Source organism: Gambusia affinis, linkage group LG20 (genome assembly GCF_019740435.1).
Source record: "Gambusia affinis linkage group LG20, SWU_Gaff_1.0, whole genome shotgun sequence".
In the NCBI taxonomy this organism is placed as follows: Eukaryota; Metazoa; Chordata; class Actinopteri; order Cyprinodontiformes; family Poeciliidae; genus Gambusia; species Gambusia affinis.
Window position 1 is genome coordinate 21,062,763 of NC_057887.1, and position 22,880 is coordinate 21,085,642.

The window sequence follows — 22,880 nt, forward strand, 5'->3', positions numbered from 1 at the left end:
TAATTAAATATTTCTGCGAAATGTTTCATTGTTACATGAATTTAACTTTCTCCACTCTGAAGAAATCTGAATTTACATGAAAAATGTGTAAAAATGCTTTACCAACCTAATATTCTCTGACTTCATCTACAAAACGCTGCAAGATGAAGTGAAGAATGTAGTTTTATTCCTCAACCAGAACTACGACCATAAAAAAAACACAAACAGTTTTTAAGTTTAATCAAATAAATTAAAAATAAAAGATAAATTTCACCTCACACAAAATCAATGTAATTTCTCGATACATTAAGCTATTTAAATAATTTAGTCATAAAATCAATAAATCATTATGTTTATGCTATAGTTTTTGTTAAAATAAGTTTTTACCCTTTTCCTGTTTATTTATTTTGATTAGAGGTTTAATGTGACGTCTTCTGTTGTTTTTTTATCCAGTGAAAACTCGTTACTCTTCGCAGAAGCTCCATCTGTTCTGCCCTTTCATGCACCATTTATTTTCCGGATCACTCATCAGACACAGGAAGCAGCGCTGACAGAGCAGGGCCACCGATTACAACGCGCTGATGAGGATCAGGAAGACACAAACTCTTTTTTAATATATGTTACTCTACTAAACAATTCCTCTTCCTCTGTTTAGGTAGAATTAATCTGAAGGATTTTAACTTTTTGGTGCTGAAGGCAAATCTCTTTCAAATAAAACCTGGTTTAAAAATTAAGGATTTTTGTTTTGTATTTATAAACAATGATGGTATTTAAGAACTAAACTGGAATGTATGTTGAAGAGGAGTTGTTGGTTTTGCATTTTTCTGTATTGATTTCTCTGCAAATTCATATCCAAACAATTTTCAAGAGATCATATTTTGTTTCCATATCCAGTAGGAATTCATTGTAAAATAATAAATATTTAGCTCTGGAAAAATGAAGAGCCCACTGGACTGAACTCCATTGAAAACCTCCTGGTTCTTCCACCAAACAGTGATTTCTGAGTTAAAACTTTAGTATTGTTGTTTCTAAATGCATGTGAACTTTGAATGATTTGAGGTCTGCAAGCACTGCAGCTTTTTTGTTATTCTACCAAATAAATACAAAATATTTGCTTGGAATTTCAGACACATGATGTCAGTAGTTCATAGAATAAAAGAACAATGTTCATTTTACTCAATCTATACATATAAAGAGTAAAATCAGAGAAACTGACCATTTTAAGTGGTTTTTAATTTTTTTTCTAGAGCTGTATGTTACAAAAAACATTTATGAGTTCAGCTTGATGTTGGAAATCTGAAAAATATTTGTTGTTACTAGCTAACTATAACGCAAAAAAAGTGGAAAATAAAAGTGTTGCAATCCAAAAATAATTTCTTAATTCACTCAAATTTGATATTTTTGTATATTCACATAATTTGTTTCTCATCTCCTTTCATTGTTCATTGTGTAATTCAATACTCTCATCTGTATTATGTTGGATCAATAAAGAGCATGAGTGAATTAAAGAGCTTTATTTACTGCTTGTCTATTGAAGAACTTAAAGTAAATTCACATTCAGTATAGGACAGTATATGTGTGAGTATACATGGAACATTCACTGTTTCTGTACAATTCAGTCCTGGTTCACTGTCATTCTCATCACTGTTTACTATCAGGGTTTGTTTTTTTACCCAAAACAGTTTTTCACCCTTACGCTCTCACTCCAACCTATTGTCAGTCCCTTTTTGCATAATTAGGTTGTAACTTGTGTCTCAAGTGCAATATCATCACATTCACCTTCAACTGTACAGGCAGACCAGCGTCTTAGGCAGAAAAAGCAAGAAAAAAAAACCCAATTTATGTTGTTTGACATAATTTAAATAAACCAAGATACATGCAGATGATCAGTATGAGGATGAGAAATCCCTTAGACATTATAAGTATCAATAACTAAAATTTATCTTTTATGTGATATTGTAATATTGTAGCTCATCTAGAGGCTTAAACTGAGTTATGCTTTTGCTGGTGGAAATGTTTCAAATACTCTGGTCTGGGAATGTTTTGTAATTTTTCTGTAATATGTGATATTATGACGTTTTTTAGTGCTACAGTTAGTAATAGTGCACATGTCTGAATATTACAACACATCTGAAAACTTTTGCAAATGACCTCATCTGGACATAAATGATAAAGTACTTTTTATTTTAGTGGAAAAGGAGGATTGCTTTTTCAATTTGGAAATTGAATAAAGTAGTAAAATTAGCATAAATAGTTCTCATTTATGCCTCCCTGCAGTTGCATTAACAAACTTATAATTGCAGATTTTCAGAGTTTAAAAGTGGTGCATGCATCTCCTCATAACTTATTCACAATTAAACATAATTTACTCTATGGAGCTAATAGGAAAGTACAGAAAGGTCTCACTTAGCTTCATTAGGCTTTTTATGGGAAATTGTTTCTCTTTGGTTGTGAAATTTCTCTTGTTTGTGTTTTTATGCATAAAATATGGTAAACCACACCAACTAAGGTGTATTTGCTAAAACACCTGATAACTTTCAGACTTAATGCTTCATATATTTTTTTTATCTAAATCTAAATTTTTACTGCCTTCTTAATTTTAAGATGCTTGATGGTCAATAATTATAAATGAAGTCAATTTCCTTTTGCTATTTACTTAGATAAACCAGGACAGCACTGACAGTCAGAACGTAAGCCCTGATTACATTTACACTATACAGTGTTGCCTCCAATGTTTCAACAAAACTACAAAGAAAAGATAAAGATAAATTATTTACAAGTAAAAAAAACCTAGAATTACACTTACAAATTCCTTAAAACGATAAATGTACAACACCAACATACACCTGAAATAGTTCCCAGGCACTTGTGATGCATAAAACATAAATGACTCCACATTTAAGTGCTACAATCAAAAACAAAAATGTAATACCATTTAAAATTGCTTGTACTAGCAGTAAGAATACCTTCATATAAAGCAATAGACCAGCAATATGCTCAGTGTACAAGTGAATAACAGAAATGTGAGTTAACGCTACGTTTGTGTCTTCTGGTGAACAGTGAACAAAAAATGTAACGCAATTGTAAAAAAAAAAAAAAAAAAAAGATGCAACATGAGATGAAGAAAATATTTTCTCAAATTCAAAAAAAAAGAACAAAAAAATCAACATGCGTACATCTGAACAGGTTGTTTAACGTATAGGCCTGGGTTTCTCCTTTGCATTGATTGAAGTAATCTGAGACTTCTCCGTTTCTCTCATGCATCCTGTGACTTTTGTCTCAGCTGGCCTGCCTTTTATCCGCCGTTCATTGTTTCAAACAAAGAAGAAGTGAAACTCCCCTCTCCTCTTCTTCCTTCCTTTTCTGCTGACCAGTTTCTGAGTCTAACTGATCAGCTTTAAGGATTGTCAGTCGCGAGAATAATGGCATCCTTTGTCACGTCGGAGCGTGTTTATGCAGCTGTTTGAGATTTGAATTAACGTCCCTGAGATTTCTCTTCTAGATTCTACATTTTGGGGGTTTATTTGGCGGAGGGAGACGTGTTTCTGATGGTTTGAAATGAGTGAAAAGAGAGACTGTCTTGGCTGCTGCACCTCTTAAGTGTGTATTGAATTACTGTACTAACAGATCATATCAAAACAGAGGGAAATGCTAAAGTCGTGGTGCGTTCACACCAAACGTGTTTTGAGCATCAGGCGGGTCTGGTTTACTTTCAAAGTCTACATGGAGGTCCTGTCGCGGCGCGTCCAGGTCCTGCCGCAGGTCCTGTCGCGGCGCGGCGCGTCCAGGTCCTGCCGCAGGTCCTGTCGCGGCGCGGCGCGTCCAGGTCCTGTCGCAGGTCCTGTCGCGGCGCGGCGCGTCCAGGTCCTGTCGCAGGTCCTGTCGCGCCGCGTCCAACAAACAGGCCAGCAACAGAAAACAGGTAGAGCAAATTTGACGCACCTCAACAATGACTTTGAATGTAAAAGATTGCTAGGTGTGGAGCAACACGTCAAACCAGTGGAAGTTGTAAATATTTTGCAGACTGCAGCTGTATGTCTTGAGTGATCATTAAAAAACAGTTAGTCAGCATTATTTCCTGCCTGTTACCAACAAAAGCAACCAAAGCCTTTAGAGATCAATGAACAAATTGCCACAAATATGAACAATAAACAGTATATGGTCCCTCGGTTGAGTGTGCCAAGCCATATATGTGGCAGAATATAATGTCTTTCTTCTTTTATCATCCTTAACTTTGAATGCAAGTGTGTGTTTGTTGAACACAGTGCATGCATGCAGGGCTACAGACTGTAGGTGTGTATGTACGTCAACTAAATCTACATTTGTATCTACTTGTTTGTCATGTAAATATGGTACATAGGATTTTTACAGAGTTTCTACCATGTTCAGGGTAGGAATGAGAAACTGTGATACTGGAATGATGTTTGAGCGGTTAAAAGCAAGCCGAGGCCTACATACCAACAGGCTGCATTTTTACAGCGCCTCAGGGAGAATTAACAAAACAAGAGTCAGCAGAAGTAGATGGAGTGACGTGGAGATAACATCCACCCTTTACGCTTTTATCTATTACTAAAATTAATACGGGAGCGAGGAAGCAGGTTCACGTGAAATGAGTCCATTAGAACCTCCTCAGGTTGTCGATCCAGAAGCTTCTTCATACAGCAGAAGAAACAGGCGCAGGAGTTACAGACACAAGACACTTGTCAAGTTAAATGTAAAACGTCTGACAGGAAGTGTAAATAATGTCACTGAACAGGTTGGGTCTGAAAAACACTTCAACTTCTTTGGTAACATAAACGTAAAAGAAAGACACAATGTAATAAGTGGAAGTTAAAAAAGAACGGAGCAGAGAGAAACTAAGAGGAAGTTATCCACAAAAGTTTGTGTTCAAAGCAGACAACTGCTCCACGGCGAGTTCAGTCAGAGGATTTTAAACCTGTTGTCCCCATAATTTAAAGTAAACTGTTTCTTTCCTACTTTCAAATTGCTTTAGTTTTCCATTGTCTGCCTGTTTCAATAATGTGGAAAACCTAACTGCTTTGTTTTTGGTAATTTATTTCAGATTCAGGGGGATTTACAACGTGATAAAGGGGCTTCTAGGATCATCTCTCTGACTTGCATCATGAAGATATAGTGTCAAGCAGCTGCAGCAGGAATTATGTGGAATTATCTAAGACGCTGTATTTGGAATATGTGAATGTTAAGGTCCAGGTGTTGAGTTGCTTCGGACAGGAACGGAGAGACGCTACACCACAGAGGTAGCAGTGGGCTTTGTGCCGCTTGGGCTGAGCACCAGACTTTGCGCGATGTCGTCGCGGTTGATCTTGCGGAGCGCTGTGCACAACGCGTCGACGCTTGCACAGTCCTTCCTCGCCCAGTCAGACAGCAGCGCTCGGACCGGATGCTCTTCCTGCTGGAAGGTCGCAATTCGCTCTTCCTCGTATCCGAGGAGGCCTGCCAGGTTGCACCAGTCGCTGTCCTGCATGTGGTCGCCGTTTTCCCCTTCACTGCCCTGGAAAAGCAGCTTCTCCACTTTCTCTCTGGTATGGAGAGGAAGGAGCAGACACGGTTCTTCGTCGATGGTCACAACTGCAAGGAGAAATTAGGAACGATGTATTTTATTTTGAATTATTTACTTGCAAAAATTGATGGGAATTTTTTAATCCAAATTCTGTCGGCTGCGAGAAGCTGCCAGTGTTGGTAGAAGCAATAGTTCCTTAAAGGGACGTTAAGATGTAATGACCATGCAAGACATCTAAAGGAGTTGTCTTGTTTGTTCATAAACAGAAAGAAAAACTTAATGCAACTCAGATGTTTCTGGTTTTACATAAAGGATGTTTTTGCCTTTATGTGAAGACATATAGAGTGTAAATGTCTTTACATAAAGTTAGTGTTTTGCTTTTTAATGTGAATGGTGCAGCTACCTGTTTGTGACTGCGTCTGGCCCTGCTGCTCCTGCAGACTTTGGCTGTCCACAGAAATGCCGCTGTCGCTGTGGAGCTTCTCCCCCTCTGGAGACGGAGTCTGGTTCGGGTTGGTCGTGCAGTTGTTGGCTCCTTGCTTGTTCTGCTTACAGCTGTTCCACCTGAATGAAAATCAGTGCAAACAAAAAGTATGACCTTGAACTTTGCTTTGTGGGACGAAATCAGAGTTTCCAGAGAGAGAAACTGCAACACCTGCCTGCTTACAACATTCTAGTTTTATTATTAGTGTTAGTTTACTATTTTTGTTTGATCATTGCTGTGCCTATTTTTCTTTAGTTTGTTAGTGATTCTAGTTTATTATGTTTATTTCTTCCATCCATCCATCCATTTTCTGTTCGCCCTTCGTCCCTAATGGGGTCAGGAGGGTTGCTGGTTCCTCTCCAGCTACGATCTGAGCGAGAGGCGGGTTCACCCTGGACAGGTCGTCAGTCTGTCGCAGGGCAACACAGAGACAAACAACCATTCACACACAACCATTCACACACACACTCACACCTAGGGAGGATTTAGAGAGACCAATTAACCTGACAGTCATGTTTTTGGACTGTGGGAGGAAGCCGGAGAACCCGGAGAGAACCCACGCATGCACAGGGAGAACATGCAAACTCCATGCAGAAAGACCCCGGGCCGGGAATCGAACCCAGGACCTTCTTGCTGCAAGGCAACAGCTCTACCAACTGCACCACTGTGCAGCCCCCCATGTTTATTTCTTGTGTCTAGTTATTAGTAGTGACTGTTAGATTCACTTCCTAGTCCTTTCATTCTGTGAGGTTTGTTCAAAAAATAAACAAAGTGAAACCTAATTATGAAAAGTTTACAACAGGACTTTTAATACAATGATAAACATTTTCATTGTGCCTCACTAATACAGCATTAATACCTAAACATACTGTGCATGCAACATTTATGTGAGGAATGGATACGGTGACCCATAAAACAAGCAGATTGCTGCCATATTGAAATGTAGCAGCAGACGATTTCATTAAATATGAAAAAACAACCATATTTTAAATCTGGTGAGTTCAACATTTATTTATTAACTTAGGCATCAGCGCATTAACTCACTCTCAACAAAGGTTTACAATACGTTCATTATAAAGACAAAAAGATTTAGGTTAAACAGATGAATCTTTATGGATTCATTATATTGCTGGTTTTAGACACGTGACCAGGATGATTCAGATGGGGGTCAGGAAGTGAATTTCTCCGGTTCAAAACAGGACAAAATGGATCACAACGAGGAGCTAATTCCCTAAATGGGCCGGCAAAAAATAGGCATATATTTAGGATATTATCCATATTGTCACGGTAAAAAAAGACTTTTCATAAAATCTGGAGGATTTATCCGCCGTCGAGGCGATTTACATAACTATCTGGTGCTGCAGAGTTTATATTATATGATGAGCCTGAAGCATAAAAATGATTTTGTTTCAGGTTGGGTCGACCGTTTAGGATCAAAAGAAGCATTAAACTGGTTTCTGCCCGGGTAAGTAGTGAGTTGTGCTATTTTCAGGACTTAGTCTATGACAATAATGCTATCGCTAATGCTAACAACAAGCTAACCCATGTTATTTCTATGTGCTTGGATCTCCTGGTAAATAATTTATTTAGCTTCTGTAAACCTGTTAATGTTGAGTCATTTCTGTAAAGTTGGCTGACCGTTCGCGGCGATTTACAGAAACCTCATTAAAAACATGGTTTGACCAAGACGGGGCGTAAAAATAATATATCTTACCTTACCTCTGAATGCTTGTCTTTCTAATTAACTGTCCAATAAAATATCTGAAAATACAGTTTAAATTGTTACCTGTTAGAACGTGGTCACTGCATTGTTAGTTTCTGCACCTCCTGTTTTTAGCGGTAGATTGTTGATCCAATTTTATCGTCTTTTTTCTGTAAGATTTTAAAAATTAACTTCCTTGTGACCAACTACCTTTGCAACACGGAAATAACTTTTATCTTTCTCACTGTTAGAACGGTTGGAACAACCGTACAGGACACAGACTTTAGGCATTTTGAAGCTGGATCAACAGACGTAAATGGGCTACATTTAGTTCCTGCCCTCCATCTGCATTGGGTGACGTTGTGCTGCGTCATCTGAAACCCAGCAAATGCTTTGTTAGTACGATTCCTTATGACATCTTTAACCATGGATTGCTCACCTCTTAAAGATGATGAAGGCCACAAGACCCACGACGACAGCTGCCAGGATGGAGCAGTAGATGGGGATGAGTTTGTCATTCATCCCCTGGTAGAGCCGTTCTTTGGAGTCTCCATTGCTGGTGGCGGTGGTGGTGTTGGGACTGGGCGCCTCTGGTGGGAAGTTTTCTAGCGTATTGTATTCCTCAAACATCCCTGGGAAACTAGTATAAGGTGTGGATGTCAGCCCTGCGTAGGTTGCTGCAAAAACAACCAGATATAAACTGGGTTTTATTATTAAGTGTCGTAAATACAGTAGAAAAGCAGCATTCTGATGACGGGCTTTAGCTTGTTTTACTACAATATTCTTTCTCCTTTCAGCTTTCTGTTTGAGCTGCAGCCAGCTTCTCCAGGCTATAACCATTTACTGATATTTAAATTAGTGCTTGACCATGTTTGCAAATCTCTGTTTGGTCTTAGACGTTGTACAATTATTCAGAACTCATTATCGGTGACGGCTTCTCACAACTGGATGAAAGTACCAGAGAATGTTAGAACATATGAGTTAATACATAAAAACCAGAACAAAAACAAGAATCACATGATCAATGCCTTATCTAGAAGCTATTTGTCTATATTGCATCATAATATATTTTATTTATAAGGATTGTACCTTGACAATGTTTGCTTCTCTATATGTTGCAGCTTATGGAGCAACATGCTTTTAAATATCACATTCAGGGTTGAAGATCTAAATTCTAGAAGCTCCTGTTTCTTTTTCAGCTTCTATCCTTCATGGCCGTAAATGCAGACACACATTGGATCTCACGTCAGGGTCATTTCCCCCAAATCCCAGAGGAACCATCAATGAGCGTAAGAGCAGGTTCGTCCATCCAGTCCTGCCCGCATTCCTCCGACCATTAGCGGACATGTTCCCTCCTCACCGCGGATATGGAAACCTATCCTCGCCTGTCACTTACTTACACTTGCTCACATCATCAACAGGAAGTCAGCGTGTTGGCTTCTAAGGGCTCTAAATACCTCAGGAGAGCCGCTGAGTGCAAGGCGTCCATTTTTCACTGAGGAGGTGAAAACGTTTACCAGACGATGCGGTGAGCTGCTGTGGAGCTTTTGGCAAAGGGATTTCCAGGGAAGAGAAAAGTGCTTTGTGGAAACACCAACACTTTCCTACTTGTTAAGGACTGGAAACTGTTCTTCAGGCTGTTTTATTTGTTCCACCCCAGTCTTATGACAACCTTGCTGAACAATTATGCTAAAGTCTAAAGCCTCAGCAAAACTGAGGCACCTTTTATTGGTGTTCAACAAGCTGCAAATCAATTAATTTTCTTATCAGATTTGTGTGTTCATAACTTATAAAAGGTATCTTTCTCTTCCTTCCTGTGCTGCTCTATTTATTGAACTATTGACCATTTAGTATTTGTTAGAAAACCAATTTATGGGTTTTTCTGCAGTCACTTGAGAGCACATATGTTCAGTTTGAAAGCAGGACTTTGTGTCTTTCTTCTCAAAACTTCTGCTCTCTTTCAGATGTTCGCTGTTCTCTCTCTAACCTGCCTCCTCACGCTCAAAACTTGTTTGCTCGGATCGAATCTCCGCTTGCAAAACGCTCTGATCGCTTGCGACTCATTCTACACTCTTGGAACAAAAAAGTACCGTTGCCTGGCAACCTCTCAGCCAATAGAATGAAAGTGTTACACTGGGTGCGTTCGTTTCCTTCTAGTGGGAGTGCCTGTGTGGCTACTATCGGCAGACAGATATCATGTTGTAACTAAGTTGTAACACGGTTGGTTCTGTGGATTGGATGAACAAACTCCTGCCTAAGGTCAGTAGCTGTTAGTGATATTATGTATTTAGTTTAACAAGAAGCAGAAAGTTGAGGTCATTGTTTCTTCCTACGTCCAGTGGGTGGCACAAGTTCCCACAATCGATAGTAGCCACACAGGCACACCCACTAGAAGGAAACAAACGCACCCATTATAAAACTTTCGTTCTATTGGCTGAGAGGTTGCCAGGCAACAGTAAGCTTTTGTTCCAAGCACGAGCAGAAAATGATTCGCAAGCGAGCAGAGAGGTTTGCAAGTTGAGATTTGATTCGAGCAGAGGCGAGATTTGAGCACGAGGAGACGGGTTTGAGAAAACAGTGAATATTTAAAAAGAGCAGAAATTTTGAGTACAAAAGACATGAAATCCTGCTTCCAATCTGAAAATGTGTGCTCTCAAATTATGACGGAAACATTCCCCCATACCAACTGCATTCAGCTAGCTCAGTCATTATATACCTTTACAGAAACCATATTATTAAAGTCTCTAAACTTGTATGTGGCCATTCGGACCTTTGTGCTGTGATTATTTTAGGTGTAGGATTTACAACAGTCTGACAAATGGAACGTCTCAAGCAAAGTGTTAAAAATATCTGTAAACGGCTCATCAGTGCAGCGCTCGGCGGTTTCTAGTAGCTATGACTCAGCAGCTACGATTTATTGAGGAGGGGTCACCTTCCAACCGAAAGGTCAACGCCCCCCAGCAGTGAACTGGGTGTGTGTTTGCATTAAAGTACTCTAAGCAGATCAAAGTTAAAAGTTTTATGTTTAAAACGTATTGAGTTAATGCCAATGAAAGTTTATACTCTCGTTTCGATTTGAGTGAATCTGTCATGATCTGTATGTTTCTGTTTCGATTATTTATTTGCTTAGATTTTAAGAAGAAACTACAATCAATCATGTCCCATTCAGCCGTCTTCAGATGATGCACCAGTATCACCATAATCTCCATAGTTACCCCACCCCATTATCTTTTACCCCCAAGAAGACATATATACTCAGGAAACAGGACACCATTCATTGACAAAAATGTCCTTTGTCCAGGACAAATGTCCCCTCCCACCTTCTCTCTTCATCTTCCAGGCTTCTACATTTTATCCTTGTGCTGCTATCAGTTTTCAACCTTCTGTTTAGTTAGTTTTGCATTAATTTATTGTGCTTCTAAGTTACATGGAACTATTACTATGTAACCTTGTAGATTACCTGTTTACATGTTTGACTTTCACTATTCCAATTCATCCGTTATGCTGAGCTACATGAATGTTAAGTTGACTAATCTGCATTAATTAGATGTGTGATGTTATCCTACCAGTATGGACCAAAACGTCTGAGAAGGACGCTGGATACCGTGTTGGATCTATGAGACAGAACATTAGTTCAGTTCTGAAGGAAAAACCGTTCAGTAATGTGTGCTGGTGTGTTGTGGGCCAGCATAACGCCGTCCTTTACACCCTCAGCTTTAAACGTTTAAGAACTGAGGAGGCTACAAATGGAGCCCGGAGGCGATTCGTTCAGACTCCAGGTGCCTCCACAGTCACATAACCCAAGCTTGTCATTAAACATTTTACAGCTGAAAACTGCAGAGCTTTTAAATTAACAGGATCTGTCAGCTGGAAACCAACTATAACAGTAACAAAACCTTCTAATACATATTTTTAAGGTTAAGTCTGGTTGTTAGTAATATTAAAAGAATTTTTCTTCTGGCTTCATCTGATAATAACTTGTGACAGGAAATCCACTCATGCATGTGTTGTCAAGCAAGTAATTATACAGGAAGACGCTGTTGCCTTTCACCCTTGCATGAGTGCTTTGTGTGCGACGGGTGTGTGTGTGTGTGAGTTATTCAGCCACACCTGAGTTTAACTTGTAATTCCAGCAGCTTGCAGCCTCTTGCAAACAGGTGTTGATGTTTCAATACTTTGTCGTCTTAATGTAAAGGAAAGGAGGGTTTTCTTTTTTAAAAGCTGCACCCACCCAAGTAAGCAAGACAAACCCAGAGCAAGAAACGACAGATAACACAATCCCTGTTCATTTCATGTTTTCTCTTTTCTCCTTGAGATTTCTGGCTGGGATTGCAGCTTACTTGACCCATCTCAGTTTTCCACGTGCATACGTGAGCCACACCTCTACGTGTGCATGTTTGTGGATGGGAAGCTGCCATGTGTGCCCGCGTGTCACTCCGGTGGATGTGTGTGTTTGCCTCTTCTGCGGCAGAATGTGATCGGCACTCGTAGAGGTCAACTTGGGAAACCCGAGAGTGCAGAAGAGTAACTCCATCGGTTTTATCGACCAAGGCACATTCTGAGCATCTGTTCTCCTTCTCCACCCCGAGAAACTTTCCGTCTCTTTCTCTGTTTCTTTCTCCTGTTTACCATCAAATTCAATATTTTTTTTTCATATTATTTTCAAGAGGATGAACTTCCTTGATATATGTGGTATCTTTTTGCTACTTAAGCCTGAGAGTCTTCATTGTTTGAATTGTTTATTTGTGGAACAGAAAAGCTTCAAGTCACTGAAAAGATAAATGGGGACATTTTTGTTCAGTTGCTCTGAAGATAATAAAAAGAAGGTTTGCAAGTAGCGCAATGTTCACTGCAAGGACTACAAAATCTGGCCATGTCAGGTTCCATGTTTTTCTGTGTATTTATTTCAAGTTTCCTGTGTGTCTGAGTCTTTGTGTTGTCCCGTCTCCCCTTCATTAGTTCCCAGGTGTGTCTCGTTCCCTGATTACCTCCTGTGTATTTAGTGTCACCTGTGTGTCTGTGTGTTGGTCGCGTCCTCGTCTGATGTCTGTTCCATTCGTTGCCTCCAGTTGCTAACCGGTGCTGAGCCTTTGCTTTCTGCTCTGCCGTGCTGCCTGGTTGTTGGACATTTTTGTGGACCACTCTTTACAATAAAACCATCTATTTCATCACTTCTACCTGGGTCTCAAGCCTCTGCCTCACCACACCACCACACTGCTTCATGACAGGCCAAGTAGTTTCAGTCAAGTTTCCGGTGCAAAAAATCTTAGTATTCTAGAAATAAGACAAAACTAACTTGCGTGTATTTTTCAGCAAGATATAGGAGTTTGTTTTAAGTAAATAATTCATTAATATTGTACAATAAAATATCTTGTTCTAAGTAAAATATTCTACTTGTTTATTCTTACTAAGGAATTATTGACTTGCAGAAATGTTTGTTTAATGTACTTGCTTTGACAAGATTCCCAATCAACACCGTTTTATGTTTTATTCTAATACGCTATTAAAAAGCTTTTCATATGAACCTCCTAGCGCCAGGTTTAATTCCTGAGAGGAAGTTATGGTTGTTTTGAAGCAATCCGATTGGCTGATAGGTTTTAACTTTGAGCTACACTGCCCTCTATGGGTTTGGCATGTTTACAGCAGCGCTCAGTGACAGACTTGTGTGGGTTTGTTTATAAAAACGGATATTTCTTTAATACCAGGCTACATGTGGACCAGGCTGCAGAAAACTCATATTTTATTGATAGGAGCTGTTGTTCTTTATGCCACTTAATACCAACTCCACTGGAGACATCTTTGGGAAATTAAAACACAGCATCAATGTGAAAGGGACTGGACTTGACAAAGACACTTTCAACCAACACAAGAATCTAAATCTTCACAAGGAAAAAAAAAAAAAAGTGATGAACTTTTGACAACAAATTGACAGCAGGAGTGCAGACAGGAACTGTTGTGTTCACCCCTGCCACCCGACACATTCGCTGGTGTAAAAATCACCCCCGAAAACTTTCCCACTTGGAATGTCAGGGCAAATTCCTGCGTGCTGGCTGGCGGCTTTAGGAGACGGAGTCAGGGTGCATACATGTTGTCGCCTTTAAAAACGTCCCGCAGCGTTACAATGTGCATACTGTGTGGAGCAAGGATCAAGAGGGTAAAAAAGAGGAGGTCAGCTGTGGCCGTACAGCCCGGCTCAGTGGAGATGTAGGTCAGTTCAAGTGATCCAAGCCATAAGACGCACAAAGACGGACTGTGATGTACAAAGACTGACAATTGTTAAGTGGGAGTGGGTTTGGGGATTCCTCATATCCGTAGAGTTGATGTGGTTTTACACGCAGAAAATCAGGAATGTTCATGGCATTTTGTTCTTTTGTCATTTCCCCCATTTGTCCCATGGTTTTATTGTTTGTCTGTCAGATTCCTTTCAAATGCATTTCAGGATCACTGATTTATTGTTTGGTGGTGATAACTCGACCCCCTACAAGTTAAAAGTTGCAGCTTGTTAAAGTGATGTGTAAAATATGTATTTTTTCAGAGCTGTATGTGTGTTTATATAATGTAAGAGAAGTTTCTGAAACATTTGTTTACTAATTTATTCAAAGATTATTCATGGTTTATTTAAAATAAAGTATAAATGTCAGTGCATTTCATATTAACAGACCAAACAAATGCAGATACATTTTTGATAAAAATGGTTATTTATTAATTTTTTTATTAAAATGTAAAACAGATAGACCTTTGAGACGATCTTTTGAGAGACGCCTGTCTCAATGAATACTTTTGGACTTGACTGTAATAAGTCGTACTAAATCTTCATTTTTTTGAAAAATGATTTGCACCCATAGGCAATATTAGTAATATTGGTAATAGTAAAACTATCACAACAGAACTGATAACTACAAATTCACTGTAAATGATAAATAAATGGTTAAAACCCACTATATTCTTTAGCTCTTAAATTTATTTATTTATTTATGTTTCTTTTTTTTTTCCCTTCTTTCCCACTTCTACCCAAGATTAATGTGGCCCTTTAGTTAATCTGGTCGATTAACTAAAACAAGTAATATTGGGGGAAAATACTAGAACTACTAATAAGAATTAAAATCAGAAAATAATTGCCAAAAAGAAATGAAAGTATCCTAACCCTTGAATATTGTCTCCTTTCTAAAAATAATGGACTAAATATTTTTTTCCGGACGTTATTTTGGCGAAAAAAAAAAAAAAATCCCCATGTCTTTTTTTTTTTGCCAAACGATGCATTAGGCAAAACGTACCCATTTTAATTTGTTCTGCTTCTTTGTTAGAGTTTGCTTATCTAATTTGTTTTGTAGATCCATACCTCTTATTTCTCCTCTGTAATGTTTGGCTTGTCTGCACAAATCAGTGAATAAGAAAAATGACATCCGCCAACAACAGATAGGAGGTTTTGTGTCTAATCCATCTTCTTCCGCTCTTTTTATGTACCTTAATCCTTTACACGTTTGACCTTCTCCTCCCGTCCCTCTCTTTGTATCAGAGAGGTTGTGCATTATGCCGGTTAGTCGATCTTGCTTTCTCGCTTGCAGAGGTCAGGCTGTCTATTGTGAAGGTCACCAGAATTCAGGAAGGAAACATCTCCTGGCCTTCTCACCTATCAACTCAATACCAGAATGGACTTGACCCAGTCAATTTCTGCCTCCCTTTCTCTAAACCTTCATCTTTCCATCTGTGATGTTCAATCAGTCATCTTATTGATTTCAATCTGTGCTGGAAGAAAACACACGTGGCTTAGTTTTTTAGTGACTCACAGTGAACGAATCCCTTGAACTTTCCTCTTTTTTTCTATTTTTTTTTTTTTTTTTGCACAAGTAAATTGATTTCACATGTGGCATTGTTTTTGCAGCCGTACAGTCAGAACCTTTAGGAACCTCTAGTTTTGGGTGAAAGGTTAGCTCACATTGGCGCTGGGTAAAATCCCACGGCAGAACACTGCCATTGCACATCTCTGTCCTTCAGAGATGTTGGCAAAAACCTCAGCCTGATAAGAACGGGCAACACCTACTTGATCAAACTCAAGCACAACTCATTCATCTTTAATCATGGCAATAAAACGCTGAGCTAGCATGACTCCCCACTCCTATTAATTATGTATTTTGAAATAATCTCTCTGTGGAACTAATGTGCATTACTTCAAATCAGCTCTCCGTTCCACCTATATGATCGTTTTTAGATCAGGCCAACACTTAACTTATCCCAAACCACAGGCGCCTGCAGGATATTATCGGAGGGCACGCACAAAACTATCATTGCATCTAATCCACATGAACGCTGTCGCAACGTGATGCGATGGCACAGGAACAGCAGATCTGATCCACACAACGCCTGATGAGTCCAAATGCAGCACACACGTACACACTTCCACATACACACTTATGCCTGCATAGCCTACTATTTTTGTCAAATTACACTAAATAATAAAGACAGATCCACGGGAGGAGGAGGATGATTCCCAGATTCAGGTGGTGTGTCTGAGTCTTCCAGAGGAGGACAAGGTGAAACGATAATGTTTGATTAATTTCTACTCTTTTTGACCAATGTTTTGAGTGGATTTAACTGTTTCACTCTACCAGTATAGAGTGGCACAGGTGAAGTGCGCGGCAGGTGTCATGGTCTGTCAATGGAGAAGCGATGTGGTGCTTCAAAAATAAACAGGCGGACTGCGCACAGGATAAAAGGTTTAGGTGGGGTTCACTCACCCCCTCTCAAAACTGCATGAGGGTTAAATGTCCGCTTATTCATTTTTAGCTAGCTTCACTGTATGGTCGCATTTAGCTTACAGAAAGAGCGCCAAGCCGCCAAATAAAGAAAGTATTAAAATAATAGTATCTATTACAATAAGGACATATGCCTGTGTAGATGTGGGATACATGCACAATATTTTGACACAAAAGACCATTTTTATTTTATTCCATCATCGTTTGAACAGCAAAGGGGAAACACAGGCTCCACTGTCCCAAACGATCTGGGTGGTCTGTAGGTCTACCAATGTGAATATGGCCAAGTTGATGCAACAGAAGTGTCTTAGTGGTACTAAATTTGTAGGATTTAGAAATTTCTGAGATGGGCAAGAAGTCTTGTGTTGCCCCCATCTTGACGTGATGCTAATCCTCGTAAGTTTCCACTGCTGCAAAACAAAATGTTGCTACAATAACCAAGAACAGGTGTCATGTTTTTAAAAACCACAACTCATAAATAAATAGTTGTAAAGGGGAAGGTCTCCAAAATTAGGTTTAAAGTGATCTTTTAACAGGGGTGTGTTCTGTATTTCCTTCATAGCATTGTAATTTGTAGGAACTTTTTACTAATTCGAATTAAAAACTGAAACTGATTGCTTTCGTTGTTGTAAATATTTCATGTTAACTGGAATTAAGTGTGAATGTAATTAAATTGACAGATAACTGGGTTTATTTAATTGCATTTTTCTGGACGTAAATTGGACCCAGTCTGTCCTCTACAATGACGTGAGATTACATCGTTTTGAATTATTTCAGTGTAAATAAACTTGACAAATAAACTAACTGCAATTTGGAGCAGTTAATTTGGGTTCCGAGAACCCGAACCTGGGGGCGGTCCACTTGGAGTCATGATACCAATACCAAAAATGAGAAGAGAAATAATCACTTTCATTTTATAAATATAGTTAAAAATAAAAAATAAGATCTGAAAGTGAATAAAAGTAACATGTTGGTCAATTTACTGTTTGTTGCTGCAGATTGTGTATTTTTTTAACTGACAGTAGAAATGCTTGAATTTTCAACCAACAGTTGAAAATTCAATATTTTTATTGTGTGGATAAGAAGCTGGAAGGTTTGGAAACCACTCCTTGTAACGCTACAGAGAAAATATAAAACATTTAATCTCTAAGATTAATACTGCAGAAAAAACACATCATTTTATATTTTAAACATTAACTGGCTGTATTTAAGCTCACTGTTTTGCTACATGCTTTGACTAATAATTTTTTAAATACTGATCAGAGTTGTAGTTGTGAATATATCAACTTATTTATGCTCTATTACTTTAATTATTACCTAATTACCCTCATTTTCACGGTTGCTGATTTGATGTTTTGACCCCTGAAAGGATTATATACCGTGTTGTTCAGCTCTGGTGGGAGCTCACTCTGCCTCATAATCCTTCTTAAAATACAAGCCTCCCATGATCTTCGACCTTTGACCTTGCTCTGTGGCCTACAGAGGAGTGGAAGCCGTATCGCACTTCTTAAGATAACCATCTTGCTGTCAAAGTGTCAACTCTGGAGGCCTAGCCTGAAAAAGACTGCTCAATGTTACAGAGTAAGATGAAGATTTTTTGAACTATCCCACCGGAGGAGTTGGAGGAACTTGGGTGTATTTCCCACCAAATAGCAAAAATCTTAAATTATCACAGGGGAAAATTTGCCCTCGACGCTAAACTTAAGCATAATCAAAACAGAGAAGCAGGAACTCTAGCTTTCTCTCAAAGGATAATCTGATTAAATTGATGATCTGTTCTTTCCACCTACAGCTAAACTATGTCTCTAGTATCTCAAGTTACAGCTTGCCCTGTTACCTTCCTGGCTGTGTTTAGCCTTCAGGCCTGATTCGCCTGACTCCACAACATTAATGGATATGGACATCTGGCAGCACCACAGATTCACAAGCGCCGATAACGCGTGTTCTTCCCTAAAACGATTACATTAGAAATAAAAGGCACATGATTGGGTTAGAGGGAGGAGTAGGATATGACAATACAGCCCATACGCAGTGGGCTGTAAGACATCATGCTTACAATCACAGTTAATTCCCATTCATCATGATCTGTGGTTGGTTTGTTATCAGAAGGGATGTATTACCGTTGGAGTTCTGGCTTCTCATGTCTTGATCTTGGGTGCATCGTTCAGCCAAACGCGCTTCCCACTCAGAGACCACAGCCTGCATTAAGCGGCTAAAGCGTTGCTGCTAACTGTAGCAGGGCACTTGGTGGAAAACATCAATACGTGTTTTTCCTCTTTTGCTTGTCAAATAACCTAATCCATCTGCGGTCTATTTCCCAAGCTCCTTTTAAAGCCAGGAAGACAACAAACAATTTATTACCGTTGCACTCACTCAAGTTTTACAGTTTAATCACATGTAAATGATGAAAATGTGTTATGCACGAGATAAATTACTTAAAAATTTATCCAACGCATTTCTCCTTCTCTAGAAAATCTTATACTGAAAGGTTTTTTTCTTTAAATTCTTATTGCAAAAACCCATTCAGAACTGATAAATTAGTCATTTTCTTGTTGGTTTCACAAAACAAGAAACAACACGGTGCTAAAATGAGCAGGTCAGTCTGGCTAAGAGCCATTTCACTGCTTTTCTCGTCTCCGTTTCTAAATCTTTAACTCTTGTACTTAGAAGAGTTTAAAGTGACTCATGTACTTTCTTTAAAAGTTTCTATTTGTACATTTGGTACAACTTGTACCATTAAAGTCTGCAAGTTCAACCTGTCGTCTAAAGAACTGCAATATTTATGTTTTCTTTATTCTTAATTAGCAGCCTGTCAGCAAAACCAAAATTCTGATGGATAAAATGTTGATAATCTAAATAATTGAGAAGTAAATATAAAATTATATTTAAAAAATAAATAAATGAAAAAATAAAACACTGCTATACGTAAAGAATACGTAAAATCTAAATTTGATCAAATCTGGAAAACTGTCAAATAAAAATAAACACTTTCCAAAATTGCATAGAAACCCTGAAACTCACATTTCTGAGTAGCATCTCAGCTTCGTTTAATAATTGGTTTAATAATTGGTGTAATAATTGGTTTAATAATTGGTGTAATAATTGGTGTAATAATAATAACTTTTATGTAGCCTAACTGGGTAAAACAGGCTAAACCAGGATCTTAAGTCCTAGGAAGTGTAAAAACAGAAACAGAAGCTTTGCATCAACGATTTACAAAAACAGTATTATGACTTTTAAAAAAATGGTTAAAATTATGAAGCATACCCTGAATTAAAGACAGCATCTATGTGCATCCCCAAAACAAGTTCATTAGAGTCGAACAACAGACCGCCTTCATGTTGAGAGTAACTCTGTGTTTGCGGCTGTGATCACGTCTTTCAGAGCAGCTAATCAACAGACTCCTTATTGTCAGCTCACAAAAGCGTTGATTTAATCTGCGAGGCATCAGATCATCGGAATGAGAAGTGACTGTGGTCTTTAGGAATTTGTGATTTGGAGCATGATACCCACAGGGTCCAATGATATAAAAAAAAGAAGAAAACTTCGAAGCCCTGTTTATAGATCTGACCCTGACGAAATCCACAATATATAAAAAAGAGACTGTAGCCCTTGTTCCTTGAGAGGGGATGAGTCCAAGAAGACAACGAGACTAGCTTGAGCCTGGCATTTAGGCCAACAACGCCGATAGTGTTGCACTGAGATGAGCTGATAATGCGGCTGATGAATTATCTGTCCAGTCACTGAACTGTCCGCTCAGCAAATATGCACTCAGTTATATTCCATTGACTGCAGCGTGACCCCGGCCAGTGAACCCAGTAAATCAACTCCACTCTGCACAAAACTTTGATAAATGCCTCTGCTGGTCCGATAGAACAGCTCCGTATGTGTTAGTTTATAAGCTAACATAAAAGAAATAAATAAAATCCACTGCAATATTTCAACAAAACTGTCCAACTCGGCTGTTTCGTGCTTTTAGAGATGTGGATCAAACTCTCTGTGGGATTTTAAATTATCTAAACCAATGATTTGTGCAGCTGCATAACTTTAGCATAAATAAATTGACATGAAAAATAAGTTGGGGAATTCGTCTCGTCATCTGCATAAACGGATATATCCTGAAATTTGATTTCGACAAATAAAATACCAAGTTGGCTGTTATATTAAAAAAGTGTTATATTACGAATAAGAAAAGGTAACTGAGTTTGCAGCATTAAGGCAAATAGATATTTGAATGTGAAGTGATAAAAATGTTTGGTTCTCTCAAAGAAAATGATTTGGATAATATATTATTATTGGGGGAAAATATAATTTTTCTATTTCTCCATGAATCTCTAACCAAAATATCCACTGGAAAATATCCACTGGACATTTTCCAGTGGATATTTTTACCTTGAAAGATTATATTCTGATCATTTCTGTAGTGACAATTTATTTTGATACCTGAATCACATATTTTCTGTGAATGAAGAACACATTGGTAGAATTATTAATCTTTCTTTTTAATTGTTGCTCTTCGGTGGGTAGAGTTGTTTTGTTCAACTCAAGTTCAACTTCATCAAAAGTGTAAAACCATTTAGCTTTCGTTCACACTGCAGGCTGAAGTGACCCAGTTCTGATTTTTTATTTTTTATTCTTTTTGCCTTAGTGCGATTAAGTTGTTAATATACTGTTTGGACAACAACTTCAAAACTGCAAGATGTGCTTCACCGTTAGCATCCAGGTTTACACTGAGCTCTACTTCTTTATGGCTGTTGGAAAAAAAATCTCTGTGTGACGTCATGGTGCCCTTCACTGTGCATTCGAGACGCTTCCAGGTCGTTTGCAGTTCACACTGGAGATCACAAACAGTTCGCATATATTTGGAAAAATCCGATTTCACAAAACCAGTCGGATTTGGGTCACTTCAGGCTGCAGTGTGAACATAGCCTTAGATGGCCAATCTTACAGCATATTCAAATAATTTACTGTAGAAAAAATGAATATAATTGACTTACATTGGCAAACGGTGTCGCTGACAGGACTGCAGTCCTGCAGCACCTCGTCTCCCTCGTCACAAGTTGTGCAGGGGATGCAGGGATCCCTGAAACTGTCCTGGTCCGAGAAAGTGTCGTCGTCGCACGACTCACACACCGTGTCTTGGTCCGACCCACAGCTGTACAGCATGCCGTGGCCTTCGGGACACTTGGTGCAGGCTTCACACCGCTCCGTGATTTTGTTGTGGTAGTAGCCATAGTTGCATGTGCAAATGGCGTCGTTGGTGTCGGTGCAGGGCGTGCTCATGCGGAGCAGGCCGGTGCATTTGGTACAAAGCTGACATTTCTCTGTGTGGCTGAAGCTTTCTGAGAAGGTTTCACCTGGAAGAAGAAAAGCAGAAGGAAAAAAATCACCTTTTTGCTTTTATGTCTGCACACACAACACATTGAAGAAGAAAAATTCAAGAAAAGGTTTTGGACAGCTTAAGCAGTTAATTATATTGGCATTTTTAAATTGACATTTGTGGCTGTAAATTAAATAGACTAGGGTATATTTGCTCATTTATTTTGAGGGAATGCAATATTTTTGTGTTGTCTTCGTACAAAACAAACCCATTCTGTTTATATGCAGAAATATGTGATCACATAAATCAATCATACAGATTTAGTTACTTCCATTTTGATTCCAGTTGTAGTAAAATTCATGCAAGTTCAAACCTTGCTGATAGTTTTGAGTCCCCAGCACACATTTGCTTTCATTTCATAAACCCAAACCTGTTTCTGTATAAATTTCTCCACCTGAACAGGAAAATATTTCTTTCATGCTAAAAGTGAGCAGCAATAATTTGATATTTATGTACATGTTGTTTGTTGTTGTTTTTTAAACGATAATTACATCAACAATATGTTTTGAACACCTGCCAGAAATCCTCGGACAGACAGATCTGCAAAGGTTACAATCAATACTTCATGGTTTGTGGAATTGTATTTCAGCTGGATGGAGAACTGGGAAACGCACTAAATTATGCAACAGATCCATTTGTAAAAGCAGTGAGTGTGTTTGTGTAAGACTAAACAGCAAAAGAAATGAAACTATAAGAGAGATTGCAAACAAATATGACTGCGCAATCTCTGTTTTCAAGAACTGATTGGATTTGTTCATCATTTATTTATCTGTTAATACAGTGTTTGCATCAAGTTTTGTAGTTTAACTTTTCTATGTCAAATATAAATGTTACGTTTTACATGTTATTTGCACAGGATCAATAACTGATAGAAATACTGAGGGACGTGGTTCTTTACATGTTTGGATGGCGTGTCTGGGACGACCCGTGTTGTAGAGTTTGTCTTGGTTTGATTCTGATCCTTGAGGCCTTTGCTGCATGTCTTCCTCTCCTCTAGTGACCATTTCCTGTCTGGTAGCTGCTAATGATGGCCGACATGTTACCCTCTAACATCCGAGAGA

At 38.6% G+C, this 22,880-nt stretch overlaps 1 protein-coding gene across 1 annotated transcript in view; it reads right to left on the minus strand.

The window, feature by feature from the left end:
- Nucleotides 1-1,478: 1,478 nt before the first annotated feature.
- The window catches only part of ngfrb (nerve growth factor receptor b), a 38,492-nt gene continuing 17,090 nt past the window's right edge, over nt 1,479-22,880 (minus strand). Inside the window, exons 3-6 of the mRNA XM_044103329.1 lie at nt 21,437-21,796; nt 8,126-8,363; nt 5,904-6,064; nt 1,479-5,568 (exon numbers count right to left, since the gene is read on the minus strand). Of these exons, the coding sequence (XP_043959264.1) occupies nt 5,225-5,568; nt 5,904-6,064; nt 8,126-8,363; nt 21,437-21,796 (1,103 nt within the window). The 3' untranslated portion in view covers nt 1,479-5,224. The remainder of the gene's footprint in view (nt 5,569-5,903; nt 6,065-8,125; nt 8,364-21,436; nt 21,797-22,880) is intronic.